The sequence below is a fragment of the Stegostoma tigrinum genome, chromosome 1 (assembly GCF_030684315.1).
Source record: "Stegostoma tigrinum isolate sSteTig4 chromosome 1, sSteTig4.hap1, whole genome shotgun sequence".
Classification (NCBI taxonomy): domain Eukaryota; kingdom Metazoa; phylum Chordata; class Chondrichthyes; order Orectolobiformes; family Stegostomatidae; genus Stegostoma; species Stegostoma tigrinum.
In genome coordinates, this window is record NC_081354.1 from 2,083,426 (window position 1) to 2,106,928 (window position 23,503).

The 23,503-nt window shown below is 45.6% G+C and overlaps 1 protein-coding gene across 2 annotated transcripts in view; it reads left to right on the forward strand.

Annotated features, from left to right (window-relative positions):
* Nucleotides 1-491: 491 nt before the first annotated feature.
* The window catches only part of LOC125451946 (protein phosphatase 3 catalytic subunit alpha), a 285,163-nt gene continuing 262,151 nt past the window's right edge, over nucleotides 492-23,503 (forward strand). For both annotated transcript variants that reach the window (XM_048529747.2, XM_048529753.2), the window contains exon 1: nucleotides 492-711. In XM_048529747.2, the coding sequence (XP_048385704.1) occupies nucleotides 669-711 (43 nt within the window). In that variant the 5' untranslated portion in view covers nucleotides 492-668. The remainder of the gene's footprint in view (nucleotides 712-23,503) is intronic.

The following is a 23,503-nucleotide window of genomic DNA, read 5'->3' on the forward strand; positions in this document are numbered from 1 at the left end:
AATACTCTAATTTGGCCTGATCAGAACCTTTTAAAGCCTCAGTAGTACATCCCTGGTTTTGTATTCAAGTCCTCTCAAAATAAATGTCAACATTGCATTTGCCTTCCTGACCACTGACTCAACCTGCAAGTTATCCTTGGGGGAATACTGGACTAGAACTCACTTCAGACTTCTGAATTTTCTCCCCATGCTCCTTAAACCGTACCTTTCATCAAGCTTTTGGTCACCAATTTTCCTTTTCCAACTGTGTGAAATTTGCATTTGAAAAGTCTTAGGGAGGCCTGACAATAAGGGTGCCACATAAATGCAGGTCTGTCCGCGGGAACTGCGGTCAGAAGCGGCTGCTGTCGGCAGTCAGTGATGAGCTTCGCTCTGGGGAGGAATTGGCGGGAAGGAAGGGGCGGAGTCAGCGTGGGCGGGGTCAGCGCTGGTTGATCCTCGAGGGGGCGTGGCCCTCCCGACGGCAGGGGGCGGGGCTGATTGTGGGGGCGGGCACGGAGCAGCGAGTTTGGCTGGGCTGCTGGGGTTTGGTTGAAGCGGCAGCGGGTTCGGATCGAGATCGAGAGGCGGAGCAGGAGCGGCTCCGGATTGAGGGATCTGCTTCGGGTTCTCTGAAGTTTTTAAACCTTTCCTTCGCTCTGTGGTTTGCTTTCATCTTTGATGGTGAAATGTCCGAGAAGGTGCACTCGACCACGGAACGGACAGTGAAATGTGAGTGAGACCGAGAGGGGGAGGGGAGAGAGCCCGGGGAAGAGGGAGGGGTTGGGGGGACAGGGGGTTGGGTATTGGGGGAGAGCTCAGGTAGACAGGGTGGGATTGGGGGAGAGCCCTGGGGGAGGGGGTGGATATGTGGAAGAGCCTGGGTAGAGGGTTTGAGGGGTAGAGAACCTGGGGACAGGGGGGAGAGAGCCCGCAGAGAGGGGCTGAGGGGAGAAGGGGTTGAGAGTCTGGAGAGAGAGCAAGGACAGAGGCTGGGAATAAGGGTTTGAGGGCAGAGAACACAGGGAGAGGAGTGGAGGGGAGAAGGGGTTGGGAGTAGGGGGTGATCCCGGGGAGAGGGGGGAATGTAGGGGGAGAGGGGCTGGGGGGAGGAGGGGCTCGTAGCAGGGGTGATCCTGGGGAGAGGGGGAGGGACTGAGGAGAGAAGGGGTTGGGAGTAGGGGGTGATCCCTTGCATTCCCCCCTCTGCCCGGGGAGAGGGGCTGAGGGGTGAAGGGGCTGGGAGTAGGGGGTGATCCTGGGGAGAGGGGGAAATGCAGGGGGAGAGGGGCTGGCAGCAGGGGGTGATCCCGGGGAGAGGGGCTGAGGGGTGAAGGGGCTAGGAGTAGGGGGGAATGGAAGGGGAGAGGGGCTGGCAGCAGGGGGTGATCCTGGGGAGAGGGGGAAATGCAGGGGGAGAGGGGCAGGCAGCAGGGGGTGATCCCGGGGAGAGGGGCAGGCAGCAGGGGGTGATCCCGGGGAGAGGGGGGAATGCAAGGGGAGAGGGGCTGGGGGAATGCAAGGGGAGAGGGGCTGGCAGCAGGGGGTGATCCCGGGGAGAGGGGGGAATGCAAGGGGAAAGGGGCTGGCAGCAGGGGGTGATCCCGGGGAGAGGGGGAAATGCAGGGGGAGAGGGGCTGGCAGCAGGGGGTGATCCCGGGGAGAGGGGGAAATGCAGGGGGAGAGGGGCTGGCAGCAGGGGGTGATCCCGGGGAGAGGGGGAAATGCAGGGGGAGAGGGGCTGGCAGCAGGGGGTGATCCCGGGGAGAGGGGGGAATGCAAGGGGAGAGGGGCTGAGGGGTGAAGGGGCTAGGAGTAGGGGGGAATGCAAGGGGAGAGGGGCTGAAGGGTGAAGGGGCTAGGAGTAGGGGGGAATGCAAGGGGAAAGGGGCTGGCAGCAGGGGGCGATCCCGGGGAGAGCGGGGAATGCAGGGGGAGAGGGGCTGGCAGGATGGGGCGATCCTGGGGAGAGGGGGGAATGCAGGGGGAGGAGGGGCTGGCAGCAGGGGGCGATCCCAGGGAGAGGGGGAAATGCAGGGGGTGAGGGGCTGGCAGCAGGGGGTGATCCCGGGGAGAGGGGCTGAGGGGTGAGGGGGCTAGGAGTAGGGGGTGATCCCAGGGAGAGGGGGGAATGCAGGGGGAGAGGGGCTGGCAGCAGGGGGCGATCCCGGGGAGAGGGGCTGAGGGGTGAAGCGGCTAGGAGTAGGGGGTGATTCCGGGGAATGCAGGGGGAGGAGGGGCTGGGAGTAGGGGGTGATCCCGGGGAGAGGGGGGAATGCAGGGAGAGGAGGGGCTGGCAGCAGGGGGTGATCCCGTGGAGAGGGGGAAATGCAGGCGGAAATGCAGGCGGAGGAGGGGCTGGCAGCAGGGAGTGATCCCGGGGAGAGGGGGGAATGCAGGGGAAGGAGGGGCTGGCAGCAGGGGGTGATCCCGTGGAGAGGGGGAAATGCAGGCGGAGGAGGGGCTGGCAGCAGGGGGTGATCCCGTGGAGAGGGGGAAATGCAGGCGGAGGAGGGGCTGGCAGCAGGGGGTGATCCCGGGGAGAGGGGGGAATGCAGGGGGAGGAGGGGCTGGGAGTAGGGGGTGATCCCGGGGAGAGGGGGGGAATGCAGGGGGAGGAGGGGCTGGGAGGAGGGGGTGATCCCCGGGGAGAGGGGGGGAATGCAGGGGGAGGAGGGGCTGGGAGTAGGGGGTGATCCCCGGGGAGAGGGGGGGAATGCAGGGGGAGGAGGGGCTGGGAGTAGGGGGTGATCCCCGGGGAGAGGGGGGGAATGCAGGGGGAGGAGGGGCTGGGAGTAGGGGGTGATCCCCGGGGAGAGGGGGGGAATGCAGGGGGAGGAGGGGCTGAGGGGTGAAGGGGCTAGGAGTAGGGGGTGAATGCAGGGGGAGGAGGGGCTGAGGGGTGAAGGGGCTAGGAGTAGGGGGTGAATGCAGGGGGAGAGGGGCTGAGGGGTGAAGGGGCGAGGAGTAGGTGGTGAATGCAAGGGGAGGGGGCTGAGGGGTGAAGGGGCTGGGAGTAGGGGGTAATCCTGGGGTGAGGGGGGAGTGCAGGGGGAGAGAAGCTGAGGGGTGAGGGGGTGATCCCGGGGAGAGGGGGGAGTGCAGGGGGAGAGAAGCTGAGGGGTGAGGGGGTGATCCCGGGGAGAGGGGGGAGTGCAGGGGGAGAGAAGCTGAGGGGTGAGGGGGTGGTCCCGGGGAGAGGGGGGAGTGCAGGGGGAGAGGGGCTGAGGGGTGAAGGGGCTAGGAGTAGGGGGTGAATGCAAGGGGAGAGGGGCTGAGGGGTGAAGGGGCTAGGAGTAGGGGGTGAACGCAAGGGGAGAGGGGCTGAGGGGTAAAGGGGCTAGGAGTAGGGGGTGAATGCAAGGGGAGAGGGGCTGAGGGGTAAAGGGGCTAGGAGTAGGGGGTGAATGCAAGGGGAGAGGGGCTGAGGGGTGAAGGGGCTAGGAGTAGGGAGTGAATGCAAGGGGAGAGGGGCTGAGGGGTAAAGGGGCTCGGAGTAGGGGGTGAATGCAAGGGGAGAGGGGCTGAGGGGTGAAGGGGCTAGGAGTAGGGGGCGATCCCGGGGAGAGGGGGGAAATGCAGGGGGAGAGGGGGTGAAGGGGCGATCCCGGAGAGAGAGGGGGAATGCAGGGGGAGGAGGGGCTGAGGGGTGAAGGGGCGATCCCGAGGAGAGGGGGGAATGCAGGGGGGAGGAGGGGCTGGCAGCAGGGGGCGATCCCGGGGAGAGGGGGGAATGCAGGGGGAGGAGGGGCTGGGAGATGAGGGCTGAGGGGAGAAGGGGTTGGGTGTAGTGGGGGAGATCCCGGGGAATGCATGGGGACAAGGGCTGAGGGGAGGAGGGGTTGGGGGTTGGGAGTCGGGAGTCGGGGGAGAGGGTAGTAGGGTTTGGATATATATGCAGGAGGAGCTCCGGGAGAAGGGGTTGGCAGTAAGGGGAGAGTCCGGGGAGACGTGGAGGGAGACGGGGCCAGTGAAAGGAGCGAGCTCGGGGCGGTGTACTGCCTCCTTCGTTGAGAGAGTGCCCGGCAGGAGTGGGGAGTATGCCGGAGCAAGGGGCAGGGCTGCGGGGAGAATGTGCCGCTGGGTCGGGGCTGGAGAGCGGCTTGGGCCAGGAGCCCGGGCTCGGGCCTGTTTCCGCGTTGAAGCCGCGGCGAGAGGTTGTCCTCGAAACGGGGATGGCCCCGGGCACTGTCACATTGAACAGCGATTATGAACTGTTACATTGTCACCAGTGTTAGCGATTGTGGTATTGAGGCCGCGATTAGGAATGGTCACATTGCATTTGCAATTAGGGATTGCAGTGTTGGGGATTTTAACCGGGATAGATAGTTGTTACTTTGTAATGGGGATTGCTACAGTCGCTTGGGGTTTATTTTTGAAGGCAAGTTCCTGTGCACGGAGTGGGAGCCCCGAAGCCTGGCTTTGGTAAGAATGTGCAGTGTAGTGTCTGAGAGAGCGATGTCAAAGCCGAGTAACAGGGTGAGGTAGCAGAGAGACAGGCCAGTCCCTGCCCTCATTGGCACTCACTGTTTAGGAAGTTTAAAGGTCTGGTTTGAATGTTGATGAATGAGAGAATGAGTAGCTAAGTGGGATGGGTTTGTGGGCAGCAGGTGAGTGGGTGAAGTGAAGATGTTTGTAGTTTGTTTGTAGATGCACAAATAATAGGCATTGCATCATCAAGCACCAGGTCACATAAAAAGTAGCTAAAGGAGGTTGCATCCTGTGAATGAAAGATACTGTCAAGGAATAGAACTGTCATGTTTTGTACTTCGTCATGTCTTCGATCTATTTGACAAGGCAGCATTGAACGGTTACCTAAAGGTGAAGATTGGGAATTATTATTTTTTTCCTCACCAATGACTAGTTGGAGTTACAGTTGAGAAGAATAGCTGAAACCAAGTTGTCAGTGTGTGATTTCCATGAGGATGGGTTGCACCCTTCCCAAATGAAAAAGAAAAGAAAAGCACTGCTTTGCTATTGTCTCTTAATTAAAAACAAGATCAGGCCCAAGATATTTTCAAAACTAGAGGCTTGTCCATTGAACACTGAGGAAGACAAGACGTAGAGATTGTATTAAGTTTTATGAGTTTAAAAAGTGCAAGATGATCCATTGTATGCATATGTCGTCTGCAGACTTTAACAAATTTAGAAAGGGGGTCTATTATTCTGTTGAAGAGTCTGTTGTGGAATTTGACAGACTATATACAAGATTGCAGAAATTTGATTTAAAAATTCTTGGTGTGTTCCCTCAAATGTTGCTGGATTGTGAATGAGTGTCATGTAAGCAGTCTCCTTGATCTTAACTGGAGTGAGATTTTCGGAAAATGACCTACTTTTGGATTGGATGACCAATGAATTTTGAAAGAAAATTCCTGCTATTCCTAGCAACCTTCCTGGCACAAATGGGACATTTGTTGTTCCAAAAGATGGAGAACTGAATGCTCAAGGCAACTTGAAACCATTCAGATGCAGGGAGCAGGTGTCAATACAACAGGTGAATCACAGACAAAATGTGAGGATGCAGAACCTTTTGCTCGATAATATGAATGGACTAAGAATAACAAGAATGGAGCCCAGGAATAGCCCTGGAAATTATTAACAGGTGTTTCACTGTGATTTGAGAGATCATTATGGTAACTTATTGGTCTTCCAATATCACGAAAACTGAATGAAATTGTAGCCATGGACAGAAACAATTCTGTTTTACATTTCTTTTAAATGTCTTCACCCAGAGAGTGGGGAGCCTGTGGAATTCTCTGCCACAGAAAGTGGTCAAGGCCAAAGCATTGAATGTTTTCAAGAAGGAGTTCAATATAGTTCTTAGGGCTGAGGGGATCAAAGGGTATGGAGAAAAAGCTAGTACAAGATACACAAGGTAGAGTCCCATGGGATCCATGGTGAGCTGGCTAGATGGATACAAAACTGGCTTGGTCGTAGAAGGCAGCGTAGTGGTGGAAGGTTGCTTTTTGGAATGGTGATCAATAACTAGTGGTGTTCCAGAGCGATCAGTGATGGAACCTTTGTAACGTACAGAAATGATCTGGAGGAAAATGGTCTGATTACTACATTTGCAGCTGATACAAACTTGGCTGACTTGCAGATAGTGAGGAGGATTGTCAAAGGATACAGTGCGATATAGATTGTTGACTTGGGCAGAGATATGGCAGCTGGCATTTAATCTGGACAAACACAAAGTGGTGCAATTTGGAAGATCAAATTCAGGTGTGAATTGTACAATAAATGACGTAACTTTTAGGAGCATTGACATACAGGAGGATCTGGGCTTTCAGGTCCACAGATTCCACAAAGTGATAATACAGGAGGTTAAGGTGGTCAAGAAGGCATGCTTGCCTTCAGGGTTGAGGCCTCGAATCTAACAGTTGGTAACTTTTTAGTCAGGCCACATTTGAACTGTTGTACCCAGTCCTGGTTGCTACAGTCCCAGAAGGACATGGATGCTTGTCTATGCCTCTCAATTTTGTGGACGCCCATCAGGTAAACCCTCAGCCTCAATCTTTCCATGAAAATAATCTGAGTTTATCCAACCTCTCCTCAGGTGCAGAGCAGGTTCATCAGGATGTTGCCTGGTCTGGAGGGTTTTAGTTGTGAGGAGAGGTTGGATGGAAATCATGTCAGTGTTATAAAGTACTAGGTTGGGTGATCAGCCATGATCATGCTGAACGGCAGAGCAGGCTCAAAGGGATGAATGGCCTACTGATGAAGTGTCTAGGCCCGAAACATCAGCTTTTGTGCTCCTGAGATGCAGCTTGACTTGCAGTGTTCATCCAGCTTCACACTTTGTTATCTTGGGTTCTCCAGCATCTGCAGTTCGCATTATCACTGAATGGCCTACTGTTGCTTTTCAATTTCTGTTTCATTGACATGGCAACAAGATTTATACCATGATACATTATAACTGGGAATTGACACACTGTGATGAAGATGGGAGGTTTATAAAACTTTGTGAATGGGATGTGGACAAAGCTGGCCAGATCATCATTTATTATTCATCCGTAATTGCCCCAGAGAGGATAGTGTTGAGCTGCTGCCTTGAGTGTCTGTGGTTCCTGTGGTGTAGGGGCACCCACAGTGCCATTAGGAAGGGGATTGAGGATCTAGTTCCATGCCAGGATGGTGTATGACTTGGAGAAGCACTTGTAAGTGGTGGCGGTGTTCAAATGTAACTGCTGTTTTTGTCTTTCGGGTTAGTGGTACATGTAAGGTACTGTCTTAGAAGTATTGGAAGGCTGTATTGCTGTGAAGCAGCCGAAGATGGTTGGGCCTAGGACACTACTATGCAGGAGTTCCTCAGGGATGTCCTACAGCTGAGATGACTGACCTCCAACAACCGTGACCATCTTCCTACATGTTAGGTATGACTCCAACCACCGGAGAGTTTGCCTGTTCATTCCAGGTTTGTCTGGGCTCCATGATGCCACACACGGTCAAATGCAGCCTTGATGTCAAGGGCTGTCACTCTCACTTCACCCTCTGGAATTCAGCTCTTTATCCATGTTTGAACCAAGGCTGTAATGAGGTTAGGAGCTGAGTGGCCCTGGCAGAACCCAAACTGGGTGTCACTGAGCAGGTTATTGATGAGCAGGTGCTGCTGGATAGCGCTGTTACTGACACCTTCCATCACTTTACTGATGATAAAAAGTAGACTGGGACAACATTGGTTTAGATTGTTCCTGCTTATTGTGTACAGGATATACCTGGGCAATTTTCCACATTGTCAGGTAGCTGCCCGGGTTGTACTGAGCTTGGTTAGGAGAAGAGCAAGTTCTGGAGGACAAGTCTTCAGTAAAATTGCCAGCATGTGTTTAGGACCCGTATCCTGTGCCTCTAACAGGTGCTTGATATCATGTGGTGTGAATCAAATTAGTTGAAGACTTAATCTGTGCTGCTGGGGACCACTGGAGGAGGCTGAGATGGAACATTCATTCAGCACTTCTGGTTGAAGATTGTTGTGAATGCTTTAGTGTGGCAATGATTGAGGTTTGTTACGTTTGTGGCTTGTTCAGCTAATGGTGGGGGTAAATGGGAAGGGAGGGGAGCAGGGTATAGGAGCTGTGTCATTAGTCATTACATCTAAATGCTGCCAGTTATTGAACAAGATGTCTGATTGAAGGTATTTCTTTATCACTGTGAACTGAAGGGCTGTCATGGGGGCGTGGGTGGGTGCGGCTTTACACCACCCCCTGGAAGATCCACCCCCCCGCCCCCAACTCTCAATCCTGACTTAGAAATATATCACTGTTCCTTCGGTGTTGCTGGGCCAAAATCCTGGAATTCCTTCCCTGGGTCTACCTATGCGTGGAATGCCGCGGTTCAAGAAGGCAGCTCACCCCCACCTTCTCAAGGGCTGGTGCTGTAGGAATGGGTAATCGATGCAGGGCTGTCCAACAATGCTGACATCCCCTGGATTGTCGCAGAACAGCTGTTACCCTACTTTCCTGCTGACCCATAAAGAACAAATTAAACCAGACCCCTTCCGTTACCCGATGAGCAAGCTTCCAATAGTTGCTGAAACACCAACTGACTTCGTTATTTCTGGGCTTGTAATCTACCACAATATTCACCCTCATGCACCACCAAATCCCAGCTGCCTACCTGACCTGTTTCATTTTTCGCATTGACACCCCTCCCTCTGCTTCTTTGAACCATGTCTCTCAGAAGGAAAGGGTTAGTGTCTATACAAAGACTTGCACAGCTTCAGGATATCTGAAGCTTTGCAACCATTGAAGTTTATTACTCTGGGAAAGCATGTCCTACCTCGTAAAAGCTGGAATGTCACTCGTGGGGTTTGCAGCTTTAGAAAGGTGGTGTCTGCAGTCAAAACCAAAACAGATATGAGATACTAAAGTGTAAACCGTGTTACAACCGGGTGAGGAAGAAGCACTGTCTTTTCTTCCCAAACCTGTCTTGCTTACTTGCAACAATGTTTTTTTTTATTGCACACAGCGCTTACACTTCTGTTCAACTATGGAATTGGCTCGCCAATTTTATTTGGTTAACAAAGTTTCTTCATGAAGGAGAATGGAGCTTTATTATTGAAAAAAACAAACATGACAAAAAAAGCCTCAAATTACAAGTGACAATGAAAGTAGGAGCGTGGGAAGATGTATCTGGTGTTTATAGAGAGATGGTAAAGGCAGTTGCAGTTAACAGAATGAATTCCGAATCTGGACTGTTGTTGTCCAGTTTCCTCAGGAGAGCTGAAACTCACACATATCCTTGATTTTACAGTAAACTGGGGTCCTCACAATAAAAACAATTTGCTGGAGTAACTCAGCAGATCTGACAGCATCTGTACGAAAGAAGGAGCGTTAATATTTCAAGTTCAATATGAAATATGGAACAGAATCGTATTGGACTTAAAACATTGACTTGGTTTTTCAGTTTTGATGCTATAAGACCTGAATTTCTTCTATGCTTTTTGTTTTCATTTCAGATTTCCAATGTCCTTAATATTTTGATTTTATTTGGTGTTTTTTTCCCCAAGTTCTTTCATTGATGCTGGATTTTGAAATTGAGAGAGGAAGAAGAAAGCTTTCTGTATCTTTGCTGTATATGGTCAATGTTACTTTTTCTATCTGCTTTGTTGTTGAAGGTGAGGTACTGAAAGATGGTTCATGTCTATATTTCAAATCTAACTTCATTGCCTTTTCTGAACTAAACACACAACTGGTAATCTTTCACGTCCAGTTTGTGAAGTGTTCATGCAAGTGAGTGTGAAATGAGATAGAGACTTTGTTGATGGCTCAGAGTTTCAGTGCTAATTGATTAAACTGTGACTCCATGACTACCAATTTTGGACTTCCATATGGGTTTTCTGAACTTGTCAAGTGACTGTGCTAGTTGTTCCAGCTCAGCTGTACCTTTTTTTTATTAAAAACAATTGTTTCCGAAGTCTCAGATGTTAAAACCTGAGACTATGAAAACTGAATTTTGGTCCATTTTGACTGTGATTGTAAAAGACCGTATAGGTTGGCCAGAGAATGTAAGATATTGGTGTTTTGATGTAGTATGTATTATATATTTACTAAATTTGTCATTTGAAACTTAATTTTACCTGCAGGAAATCTCCTGAACGTTTTAAACATTTGTCACTTGAAGTAAGTGCCTGAGAGTTTTGAATTTACTTTTTTGAAAAAACGCTCTGGTTATTCATTTTCATTCAATTACAAGTTTTTAATATGGTTGTGATCACATCACACTTCTACAAAGGAATGTGCTTGTTTGTATGCATAGTCCAGTGGAAGAGAAATGGATCCTAAAACACACTTGCACCCAGGATTTTTTTAATACCGCTTTTTATTTTATTTTGAAACCTGTTGCAATTGATAGCTGCAGGTGGTGTGGAGAATGTGAATTATTTGAGATTTTGTTGGTTATCTTTTGAGTTCTCTCCTTCATTGTCTTAATTTGATGTCTTCATCCTACTGCAGTCTGTTCAGTTGTGTAGTTACTAAGCATCTGACCAATATTGTATTTGTGGATTAAGAATTCATTCCCCATAATCATACACCAAAGCTGCCCAAATGATGTCCCTGCTCACTTGCTCGCTTCTGGCAGTTGTGTGGGGTGGTGGGCTGTGCGGAGGAGCAGTCTGCTTGTTTTCAGCACTAGCTGTAACCATAGCAACTCCCCTAATAACGGTGTCGCTTCAAATCACTTTGCTCACTGCAATGAGACTAAATCCAGTCCTAGGATAGGTTAATATTGTGTTATTTGTAACAGTGTCATAAAACCTGACCTTGGAAGGGACCTAATTCGGATCAGTTGTAGATTACAATTTGTTAGTCTGAGAAGAGGCCTGTCCTTCTTGCTCGTTAGGAGAACAGATTGTATGTGACCATGTTTTTGTGTGCAGTTTCTTGGTGAATTTACATCTTTCAAGCACCAACTAAATATTTAATCCTCTTTTGTGTATTGATAACTGATTTTGGCAATTCAATGTTTTTTGCTTTCTGAGAGTGTGGTGGGGGAGGCGAGTTAGCTAGGGAGTTAGATATTATAGTGCTTTGAAAACCCTCCTCTGCATTCAGCATTCAGAAGGATGACTGCAGTGTTCATTATAAAAACTGTTTCGCATTGTACGCGGCTGTTGCCTTGGCCAATATTTATCCTTTAGTTACTGTGATAAGCAGATTCATTAGTGTTTGCAGGACCTTATTGTGCATCAGTGACCATTTGGCCTGTCAAGTTCATGCCAGTTCTTGGTAGAGCCATCACATAGGTCATAGTCCCTTGGTATCCTTGTGGCCTTTTTTGAAATCAATGATAATCTGCACTTTCCCCGACCCTCGTGGGCAGAAAGCTCCAAGACGTTATCACTAGCTACATCAAAATGCTTCTCTAGTTTCCCCTAACATTTCTTGCCAAAGTTCTTAAATGTGTCACTTTGCCATTGTGCCGTTGGTTACTAAGGGGCAGGTTTTGTTTGTCTACCTTCTTCAAACCTGTAATTGTCTCAACCTTCATCAAACTCACCTCAATCTCCCTAACTTCAAGCAAAAAACCCCAGCCTTTCCAATCTAATTTTGTAACTAAACTGCCCCCACCCTAATCCTGGGACCATTCTGATAAGTCTGCCCTACACACTCAAGGACACTCAAATCCTAAAATGTGGGGATGGGACCAGAATTGGGCGCAGTATCCTAGCTGTGACCTATCCACAGCTTTATGCAGGTTCAGACAAACTTCCTAATTGTACTTCATGCCTCTTTATGGAGACTAATGTGACACTTTAACTCTTCTTTTAATATTCTTCCACTTTCAGAGAACTATATAAGTGAATTTCCAGGCTGTTTCTGAATGCTTAGACATGTATTGTTTTTCCCAATTCCTTCTGTCAAAATGAATCACCTCTCATTTCTGTGTGCTATTCGATGTGTTTGCCTCTTGTCTGCTTGTTTTTCACTGCAGGCCTTGTTGTAGTTGACTGATATCATCCTCATCTTGGAGATCATCGCTGTATGTATTCTCCTCCCATTGACCCTGATTTGGGGGCTTGGTGTTGCTCGTCAGTTTTCTGTTCTGGCTGAAAATGACTCTCCTTACTCCACGGGCCTTAATTCTGTGGTACCTTGTCAAATGCTTTCTTGGAATCCACATAGACACTATCCAGCACATTCTCACCATCAACCTTTTCTGTGATGACACCACAAATTCAATTAAATTTGTCAAACATAATTAGCTTTTTATAAATCCATACTAGGTCTCCTTAAATAACTGAAACTTTGACTAGTGCCTGTTGATTATTCCCAATTTATTGTTCCTTTGACCGTGAATTTCTGCAGAATTCCAAATTCTTTTCTTCAGGAAAAAATTCTCTTTGCCACCTCAGCCTTTGAAAGAGAAATATACAAACATGTTATATGGCGATACAGAACATGAGCAGGAGTTTGGGAAGCCTGTCATTGTCTGTTACTTTCTGTGCAGCAACGCTTCAGCCAACCAGTTGACTTGCCAACCAATTAGCACCCCCTTCTGCTGGAGAATTTAGCATTTATCAGTTGTCCTGATGGTTGTAGAACAAAACCCTTCAACAACACGGTGTGCTGTTTAACAGTTTCGAAAGAAAGTGACTTTTTGCGTTATTGTTATTGATTTGTTTCAGTTTGTCTTTCTGCAGAAGGACGTTATTACAGTTGAGTATGGTGTGTGGATATGATGTATATTTTGCTGCGTATGTTTGTTTGGACTGCCATAGGCCACCATACCCAGACCCTCAGTCTGAGGGTCAAGTGTGTTATTAAAAAAAAATTCGTTCATTTGTAGCGCTGAATGAATTGTTCCTGATTACTGAAACCCTTCTGCTCTGTCCGTTAATGATGCTTGCCAGTTTCGTGGTGCATTGGCTGATGGGAACTGGACAGAGGCACCGTTTGTTCATATTGCTTTCTCAGTCCACAATGAAAACACCTTTAATGTTGTTGCGCTAGCCGATTTCTACAATCCGTATCCACCAAATTATTTTCAGAGTAAAATTTGGACGTGTTTTATTGTTTATTTTGTTATTTCACCAGCAATGAGGTCAGAGATGAGATGTCATTTGGCGAACATTCAACATGCATTCCAGTTCAGTACAGTTTTTTGTTTTCCCGTGGGTTGAAGATAGATTTTCGTGTGTTTCAATTGGTTTGTTGATCTCCTTCAACCTATTGAACCATTTGGTTAGATCAGGTCTGGTTTTTTTAAAACCTTAACTCCAATTACCTTCCATGTTTCAATATCCTTCAATATCTTCAATGGAAAATAGATTATTGATCGTAGAAACAATTGAAGGTTCCTACCCCACTCGGATCCCCCAGCCATCACTGCTGGCACCCCGCCCCCTCTCTGTCTGCTAAGTCTTTGGCCAGCAATGTCGTCTTTAAATATTCTGGAATTGGCAGGAATTGTCAGCTGGCTTGGTTATTCCTTGATTATTGAAGCTGCGTGTGATTCACAACCTCAAATCCTTGTTGCATGATCCAAAGACAACTGTAACAAGCAGTATGTCCTACATCCCATATACAGAGGGTAATGTGTGGGCTGAGGAGAGTAGTTTCATCAGTGCACAAGGTGATATTGTTAACATGAGGCAAAGGCATATTGTGGAAAGTGGCCTCTTGATTAATTTTGGAAAATTAGATGTGATTATAAAGTTGCACTTCCATCTTATGGCTGCCAACTTATTATGTTTTAAAAAAAAAGGAAGGAATATCAGTTGCACCTTTTGGGATTTGGTTCTGCATTTGGCCAGATATGCCTACCTTCGGAGTTACCAGACACTGATACTGGCTGCTTGAACTGAGATTTTCTTCTTCAATCCTAAACGTATCGAAGGGAGGGGGGAAAAAAAATGGGGTGGCAATATTATTTTTCACGTTTGACTAGAGGTTTGTACATTGAGGCTTTCTGCAAGGCTGTTGAAAGTGTTTGTTTGAAGCAGATAATATAAACGTGACCAAATTTTGTGGAAGGAAGAGGGAGAAAGCAGTCAGGAATATTCTGCACAGAATATAGACCAAACAGTCTCATTGAATAGGAGCTGCATTTCTTGTACTTTTTATTCCAAGAATTTTTGTAAATAATGAAATCATTGCAATTTATACAGATACTAGTGTTATGAATAAATTTTGATGTTATGTAACCAAACACTGTCATATTCATAAACCTGAAAAGATTGTTCTCCTACAAAGGATGCAGCTTTATTTGCTGTTCTTTTGGTTCAGCTGAGCCCAGTTCAACATTACATGGCAAGGGAGCATATTGGCCTATCATAAAGAGTGACCACAACACAACCTGTGTTGAGATGACCAGCAGCAGATGTAGACTTCTGCTCAACTGAATCCTTTAAAAATATAACTTTTTAAATCGGTAATTTGTTGTGGCCTGGGACATACTACCCAAGAGAGTGGAAACAGTTTCAGTAATAATTTTCAAAATGGCGTTGGTTAAGTGCCATGTCTATGGGGAAAGAACAGATTGGGACATGGGACAATTAGATAGTTCTTGCAAAGATCAAACCCAGGCATGATAGGCTAAATGATGACCTTGTGTGCTTTGAGATTTGTTTTGTATAAGTGCAGGGACTTGGTAAAAACACTGTGCAAAATTATGTTGTTTGCTGTGAGATTCTGTAGGGAATCGTTAATTGACTGTCAGTTTACTTTATTAAAAAAAATTGGTCTGATTTGAGATGGTTGCAATTTCCAGTCTGTAAATGGTCATTTTTTTGTGTGTGATATAAGAATGTAGGGGGAGGTGTGTCCAGCTGTGTTGGCATAATGTTTGGAGAGAACGCAGTGACGATGGCAAGTTATGAATGTGGCCAAGCAAGGGAGGCAAATTAGATTTCCATTGATGGTTTGGTTTGTTGTCTGGCCTGTGACAACTTACATATGAGGATTGCTGGATCATAAATGTGAAAAGATGGGCGGTCCTATTAGTCTTTTTATTCTTGAAAGAGCTATTGGTATACTTAGGATTGTGACCAGACGAAACTTGCAGAACAGTCACATTCAACAGTTGCATTTGCTGAGATGATACACAAACGGAATCAGGAACCTGACCTTTACAAACAACTATTTTTCTAATCAGCCCGTTCAGAAACATTACTGCACACCTCTGGAGCAAGTGGGATTTAGACCTGGGTGACACTACCACTGTGCCACAAGAGGGCCGACATTTACAACAAAAAGAATGAGTTCAAACTTTGCATGTGCTTAAAATTAGCCAGAAGCCTGGTAAGCTGTTTGGTCCCTATAGCCTGGTTCATGGCAATACCTTGCTCATTCAGAGGTAAGGGTGCTGATTGGCAAGTTTTCTCCTGCAGTGTACTTCAATACAGTGTACGAAGGTATAGTGGAAATTGTTGTTTTTCATGTAATATGTGCAGATCATACCTGTACAGCACGCACAACATTTTTCAGCTTGTCTTGATACATGTCACAATAATAAATCCGTCAATATGAACGGGATTGCTTTGAAATTTGGCATTCTTGTGTTTGACCTGATGAGTTCAAGATGAAAAGCTTGAACAATGTTTTTCTTTTCAGCATTGTTAATGTATTTGCCATTTCTGTCATTATCTATGATATTACTCTCTTCCCTTAATAATCTTATTTGCTTCTTATCAAAACATCTTACTGTTTTGTTTTATATTTGTTAATCATTTAATTTCATAGTTTCACTTTGCCTTCAGCTTTATTTTGACTTCTCTCCTTGTCTCTTCATATCTTCTGTGGTCATGCAAGCCAGTATTGTCTACACACTTAATGTTTGCCTCATTCATAACCCTCAGCTGTTGGGGATTTGACAGAATTTTGCATGATGTCGGTTTGTGTCAATGTTTCCATTCTCAACATTTTCAAAATCAGTTTTATAATTCCCACAATAATGTTTGATCGAACCATCAAGAATTTTTTTTAAACAAAGCAATGAAATAAAGGGCCTGAAATATTATAGAAGCACTGTTGGACAATCATGCAAAGCAGTGTAGGTAGAATTAGCCTCATGCCAATCCAAGCTGTTCCGGTACAGCTACAACTCTGGCATTTATCTGACAATGTGGAAAGTTGCCTAAGTATGTCCTGTACACACAAAGTGAGCCAAATCCCACCCAACCAGTTGCTGCTGCGTTAGTCTACTCTTGATCAGCAATAGGAAGGTTTCATTAACAGTGCTGTCAAAGAGAACCTCTTCGATAATAACCTGCTCGGTGAGCCCCAGTTTGGATTCCTCAAAGGGCCACTTAGCTCCTGACCTCGTTACAGCCTTGGTTCAAACATTGACAAAAGAGATGAGTTCCAGAGCTGAAGTGAGAGTGACAGCCCTTGACAGCAAAGTCACATTTGACCAACTCTGACATAAAGATGTCCCAGCAAAACTAGAATCAGAACAAACTCTCCTCTGGTAGGAGTTATACCTGGCATGTCGAGAGTTATTTTTAGTTGTTGGGCGTCACTAATCCCAACCTGAAGACAGCTCAGCAGGAGTTTCTAGTCAGCCTGATCAGAGATGCGATTACAATCCTCTGACTTGCGTGGGGCTTGAACCTGGACATCCTGGCTTAAAGTCGGGGTCACTACCATTGTATGATAAGAGCCCTTGATGGTTCCTTAGAGCAGTGACCTCAGCCCAACCATCTTTAGCTGCATCTTCAATGATATTCCCTCCATCATAAGGTCAGAAGTGGGAGTGTTCGCTGCTGATTGCTCAATGTGCTCCATTCACAACTGTACATACTGAAGCAGCCCATATCCACATGAAACAACATCCAGTTTTAAGTTCAATATCACCTTGATATTCAGTGGCAGCACCTTCACTGAATCCCTGACTCTTAATATTGTTGAGATTATCATTGATCAGAAACTCTGTGGGACTCACCACATAAACACAGTTGCTACAAGAGTTGATTAGAGGCTAGGAACAAAGAACATTGAACGTAGAACAATACAGCACAGAACAGGCCCTTTGGCCCTCGATGTTACGCCGACCTGTGAGCTAACCTAAGCCCCTCCCCCTACACTATCCCATCATTATCCATATGCTTATCCAAGGACTGTTTAAATGCCCCTAATGTGGCTGAGTTAACTACATTGGCAGGCACGGCATTCCACGCCCTTACCACTCTGAGTAAAGGAATACTGCAGAGAGTGCACCTCCTAATGCCCCAAAGCATGGCTACCATCTACAAAGCACAAGCCAAGAGTGTGAAGGAATAAGTGCTGGCCAGCCAGTGATACGCTCGTCTTATGAACAAATAAAAGAAAATTTTGGCAGATGAGTGCCTAGATTGAGTGTAGCTACCAATTGTTCCCTGAGGATTTGAGATTCTTGAACATGAAGAGAGTCATTCCATAAAAAGCCATTGTGATCGGATCATCTTCAGAGTTTTAATTTTTTTACATTTGAAAGCTGCTTATGGTAAAATTGTTTTGGCGTACTGTGTGAAATACAAATTAATATCCTGCTATTGGCAGCCATGACTTCAGCTTGCCTCTCGAATCTCCTTTTTGATACCCTCCACGTTCTCCCCCCCCCCCCCCCCCCCACCCCAGCCTTCATTAAAACTTATTTTTGAAGCTGAACTCTTTGACTGTGTCTCTGTTTTCCTGCATTAAAGTCTCAATATCATTCAGTGTCAAAATCTGACTGCTTCACACTCCTTTGGACTACTTCAAAATGTCTCATTGCCGTAGAAGTGCAATTTTAAAAGTTCATCACTTAGCTTTGGTCTTGTCCTGATTATCACTCCTTGGGAGATTCTGGGATGTCCAGGTTCTTTACTCAGAGAGTGGAAAGGGCGTGGAACGCCCTGCTTGCCAATGTAGTTAACTCAGCTACATTAGGGGCATTTAAACAGTCCTTGGATAAGCATATGGATAATGATGGGCTAGTGTAGGGGGCGGGGCTTAGATTAGCTCACAGGTCGGCACAACATCGAGGGCTGAAGGGCCTGTTCTGTGCTGTATTGTTCTATGTTCTGTGTTCTATGTTCTATGGGAAGAGGGAGATCTGCTCTGTTCATGATGCTTAATAGCTAGGCCCTGAAAAGTGCAACTAGTTATCTTATTTATTTTCTAAAGAAGTTCCAAACACCATTTGAAAATATAACTTGGGTCCAAGGCAGCTTTCTACATGTAAATGTTGCTCTCAGTTTACAGCACAGGAAGTGGCCATTTGGCCCGACTGCCTCAGGTCACTGCTTTCTCACCGGCAAAAATGGGACAGCAGATTGCCAAAGGCAGGATTCTGCTAGGATTCTAGCTGATAATCTCCATGTCATGATCAGGCTTCAGAAGCAGTTTCTTGATGTGATTTAATCTCTGTTGCAGTTACAGAGGGACTGATCTGTAATTAAAAGATTTATTCTGTGGGTCACCTCTATGAATAGGAAATGACTGAAGCAGCTTTCCAAAATGTGGGTAATCTTTGAAATCTTCAGAGCCTTGGATGCGATTTTAAGAGATGATCCAATCTTGACCCCCTGCTGCAAACAGTGACATGCCTCAAGTGGAGATAGAGGGCATATAGATTTCCGGACTCGGGACAAGGCACATTTCACCAAGCAGCCTCCCTTTGAGGGAAGAGTGTTTTCATTTGTAGTCAATATTTTGAGCCAGTCTGCTTTGACCGAGAATGGTGTTGAATGAAATGACTGTCATTTCCCTGTTTTTTTTTCTGTCTACTTGCAACAATTCCGCGGCACCAGCAGCAGCAGGTTTTAGTGTAAGCTGTGGCTCGTGGGGGAAGCCTGTCATCTCTGAGTCAGGGTTCATCACTCGTTCCAGATTTTTTGAGCGCAGAATCCTCATTGACACTAGCAGTGCAGTTCTGAGATTTTGCTGCCTTTCAAGTGAGACGTTTAGCCGAGATTGTGCCTGTCCTCCCCAGGGCACCTAAAAGAACGTATAGTCAGTATTGCAAGGATGAACAGAAGAGTTCTCTGCTGTATTTTTGGCTGTATTTATCCTGAAATCGCCATCAGCTCACCAGCCCCTCATCAAGAGCACCTAGGGACAGGCAATAAATTTTGGCCCAGCTGCTCGTGCCCAAGTCCTGTAAGTGTAGTTTTGAAAAAAATATCAGCTTCTCCACAACCACATTGCAGCTTAAATAAAAAAAGCGTGGGGCTGGATGAACACAGCAGGCCAAGCAGCATCTCAGGAGCATGTTGGGTTTTTCAGTGTACACACTGGCAGTACTATTTCTACAATACAACTGTATTCCCAACAGCCTCAATAGTTGTACATATCTTTGGGATCACCTGATAAGAGAAAAACATGGGACCTAACATCTGGGGTAATAAAAGTCGGGAATTCATTTGAGGTCAGAATCACCAGACCTTAGAGGATTATGGGGTTAATATGTCATCTGCTTAAGTTGGCAAGAGAAAACAACTTGTGCTTTACAGGATGACATGATATCACAAAGCACTTTACAGCCAGTGTTGTTTTTCTGTTTTGAACAGTATTTGCTCCTGTACTGTAGGAAATGTGGCAGGCAATCTGCACACAGCAAGATTCCAGTATGTGATGATGACCACAATTTGATTTCTTTAATGTTTGAGGAATAAATTTTGGCCAGGACATCTTGTGGTTGGGAGGATGGACGGACTGCCCTGTTTATCTTCCAAGTAGTGAGCGTGGGACCTTTTAAGTCGAACTAAGAAGACAAGCAGGCCTCTGATTTAACAACATGTTGGCATTAATACGCATCCGTCTCTTGGCTGACTTCAATGTGACTTTTGCTGCTGTATAGAAATTGGAGTAATGTAGGTCACATTGAGAGTTCAAGACAACCTATATTCTAAGCAATCTTGAATATTAAAGGTTAGAGAGATTAGCCAATCCTTTTAAAATATTTTGCATGCTGCTAATTAAGAAATTGTCTGCATGTGAATTGAAGTATTTACAATTAAGTATCAGCAATGATTCCCATCATTGAAAAAAACACATTCCCTTGGTTCTGATTATTGCAGTGTGAGCTGCTTCAAGTAACTAAGAATAGCATTAGACATGATATTTTCTTTTAGTGGGTGTGACTATGCGCTTGTGAAATCTGAGATTTTCTTGGTAGTTTCAATTCCACTTGGCCTTGCAGCAATGAAATACATTACCATGTGCTCGGCAATGGTGAAATTAAACAGCATGTGTACACTGTTCACTTCCTGTCCCAGCCTTTACTCTCACTTTATTGATTGTCCACTTTTTAGATCAGGACTCACCCCAAGAACCATCACAGTGACCCAGAATGCTAAATGATCAATATATCTGAAAAAAAAGCCAATAATTGTTAGTCAACAAGTTCACAGTTGAGAATTTTTTTTTGTAAAGACCTTATTGATTTCTCCTTTTTGTGCACCTGCATATTAAGTCAGCGTAGTAACTAGTTAGACTTTTTTTTTGCTACTTTAGTTATACTTTGAAATCAGGTAACCTGTACATGTTGACTCTGGGTCACATGCAACTTGCTTGAGGTTTAGCTTTGCTGTCGGTTGACTAACTCACTCTGGTGAAGTATGCCTTGCTGCTAAATTGATCCAGATCTGGTGCTCAGCCAGTGATATAATTCACTGGTGAAGTTTGCCAATGTAGTGATGTTCCTGGAGATTTCCTAGTTTTGCTTTGATTTGCAGCAAGTACAGATCAATCTGGTGATATTCTTGTGATGCTTCAAAACAGCAGTAATCTGCAAAATTGAATTACTTTTATATCCAATTCCTTGAAATATTTCAATGTGTCTGAGTTGCATGTGGCATTAATTTCAAATATTTAGATTGTTTGGGTAAATCAACTCACTTTGCCAAAGTGTTCCATTGTACCTCCTGCCTCACTGATGACTGCTACACCATTAAAATACATTCTGTGGAAAGTGAAGATGTAAAAGCAACTTGGGTGATGTGAATCAGGCACCTGTTGCTGCAAGGGATTGCTGTGTGTGCGTGTGTGTGTATTTTTGATCATGCAATCAAAAGTCTTGTTTAACAATAACCTTCATTAATGTGCTTTTTCGAAGGAAGCCTGTAATTATCTATTCTGTATGACCTACAATTCACTTAATTAAAATTCTTTTTTAATTGCAACCATGACTGAAATCCATTCCTCTTCCCTACTTGATGCAACTGTTTGGGAAACTGTTTTATTTTTGCAGGTTTCTGATGAGATCTTACTCAAGTGAGGATTTGCACCCATCAAACTGAGGCTGAAACTTCTCAGTCTGGTTTTTTTCAGCTGAAAGGTCATTACATTTTTCGACCTGGTTCTCACCTTTCTGACAGCCAGCAAAACCAACTCAACCTTTCCTTGATGGGTAAATAAAAGGAAACGCCACAGCATGTTTGAAGAGTGAGTGGATGATTTGTAATGTCCCAGTGCAGGTTTGCATGGCTCTCCCCCTCACGCCTCCTGCCCTTGTGCGGGTCTCCAGTGACACAAACCCCACCCCCGACTTGAAGAGCATCTTGCCCAGGATTGAGATTGCTGGTCAGAAGGTGATGTACACACCACCTTCGGTTACCCCCTCATCCCATGTACCACTCAAATTACTGAGGGCGCCTTGCTGGGTTGTTTCGAATATCTACAAACTACAATTATAATGCGAGTGCCTCATACAGCTATGGATAGGACTGTTAGAGATAATACTGTAGATTGTACTACTGTTAGATAGTTACACTTCCATGAAGCAATGAACAGAACTGAACGCACAGGAACTGCCTTTCCCATCTGCTCCAAGCCACTGTCCCTTCTCTGTAGGAGCTACCTCCTCCCCCTCTTTCTGTCGTCTCCAGTATTTCCTTCCTCCTTCATATTTCGTCCAGCTTCCCTTGGCTACATCAATATGGTTCACCTCAACCAGTCGCTGGGAATGAATTCACATTGTTACATGCTCTCTGGTTTGAGGTGATTCTGTTGAACTCCCTATTTGGATGTATTACGGACTGCCCTGTATTTAAGATTTGGACTTGGTCACAGTTCCAGTGGGAAGTAGCTGGTTGTTGCACCGATGAAAGGGACATCTCTCAGATTGTGAAACTGATAGTGTGTTGGATGCTCTGCACTTGTCCAGTATTAGCTTGGAATGCAGCAACTCCCTGCTGCTTTGGGAAGTGTGGATTGGTTTCCAGTGAGTGGAAGCAATGGTGCTCTAAAAATGTGGAGCTTATTGAAAGGATTCCCTGTGGTTTGAAGGAGGTGGAGTTCAGTCTTTTTGTCTCAATGGATAATAATCATTTACATCTTATGGGTAACTCCTCTGTTTTAATTTTTATACTTTATATTCTCTAAGCTCCTTTCCCCTGTTTCTGCTGGAAATTTAGAGGAGTGAGGGGTAACTTTGTTGAAATATATCAAGATCGTGAGTGGAATTCATAAGATGAGTGTACAAAGGAAGTTTCATCTTGTGGGTCAGCCCAGCTCAAGGTCAGAGTCCAGAAAGGACAGGTGGGAATTGGTACTTGTACTAAAATTATAAACTTACAATTACACTCTTATAAATCTCTGGAAGTCTTTTTCTGTGTAATTCAGCATAGGGATAGCTCTCTGTTTAACACAGTTCTGTTCCAAAAGTTTATATTCTTCACTTCAAATTCCTGCATTGCACAGATGAGAATTTAATTATTTGTTACCTTCTGGCATGTTTGTCGGATTCTATTTGGAAGGCTTTCTCTTTCCTCAAAGCACTAAATAGTAGTCATCCTCTTTTCAATTTGCAACTTTTCCTTCAAGCACTTCCTGATTTGATTTGCAGTGCATGGTTTTAACAGTGCTAATTATAGGTGTTTGCAACATACGTTTGTTGGGTTCCTGGACAAAGGCATGCCGCAGAATTCTGAAAACACTTTAAACCTGACTGCATTGGAAATTTCTTATTATTGTAAGGAGAATTTAAGAGGTGCTGACTATGTTTGACCAGTTTTGTAGCTTAACTCTAACCCTTATTGCTGCTGCACTTAGAGCAATTTAGCGCCTTCAATGCAGTAAAATTTCCTAAGATGTTTCACAGAAGAATTATCAGAAACTATTTGATTCTGAGCCAAGAGATGTTAGGATAAGTAGATAAAAGATTACTCAGGTTTTAAGGAGCATCTTCAAAGAGGAGAGGTATGTACATACGTGTAGGGATTCTCACTGGATGTGACAGGTGACAGTTACATGTTTCAGTAAATGCTGCTGGTTTATGCTGAGACTTGTTAAGATCAGGAACCTGGACAGCAAACCTGTATCGACATGGACTTTTCCCAAGCTGCTGAGGTGCATTCTGGTTAATGTACTAGTCAAGCTTTGAGCAAATATTTTGTTTTCATACAGAAATCAAACCTAAACAACCAGAAAAACTCCACAGGTGAAGTAGCATCATCACAGCAGATAAAAGCTCGTTAGTTGAACATGTTTGCTGTCTAGCTCACCTGTGCATTCCATCTTCCTTTTTATACACCCCTTCCCTGCAGCTCCCTCGCCTCCCCCTCTCAATAGATGCTGATGAGCATTTCCAGTACTTTTTTTGTTTGCTTGCTTCAGAACCCCAT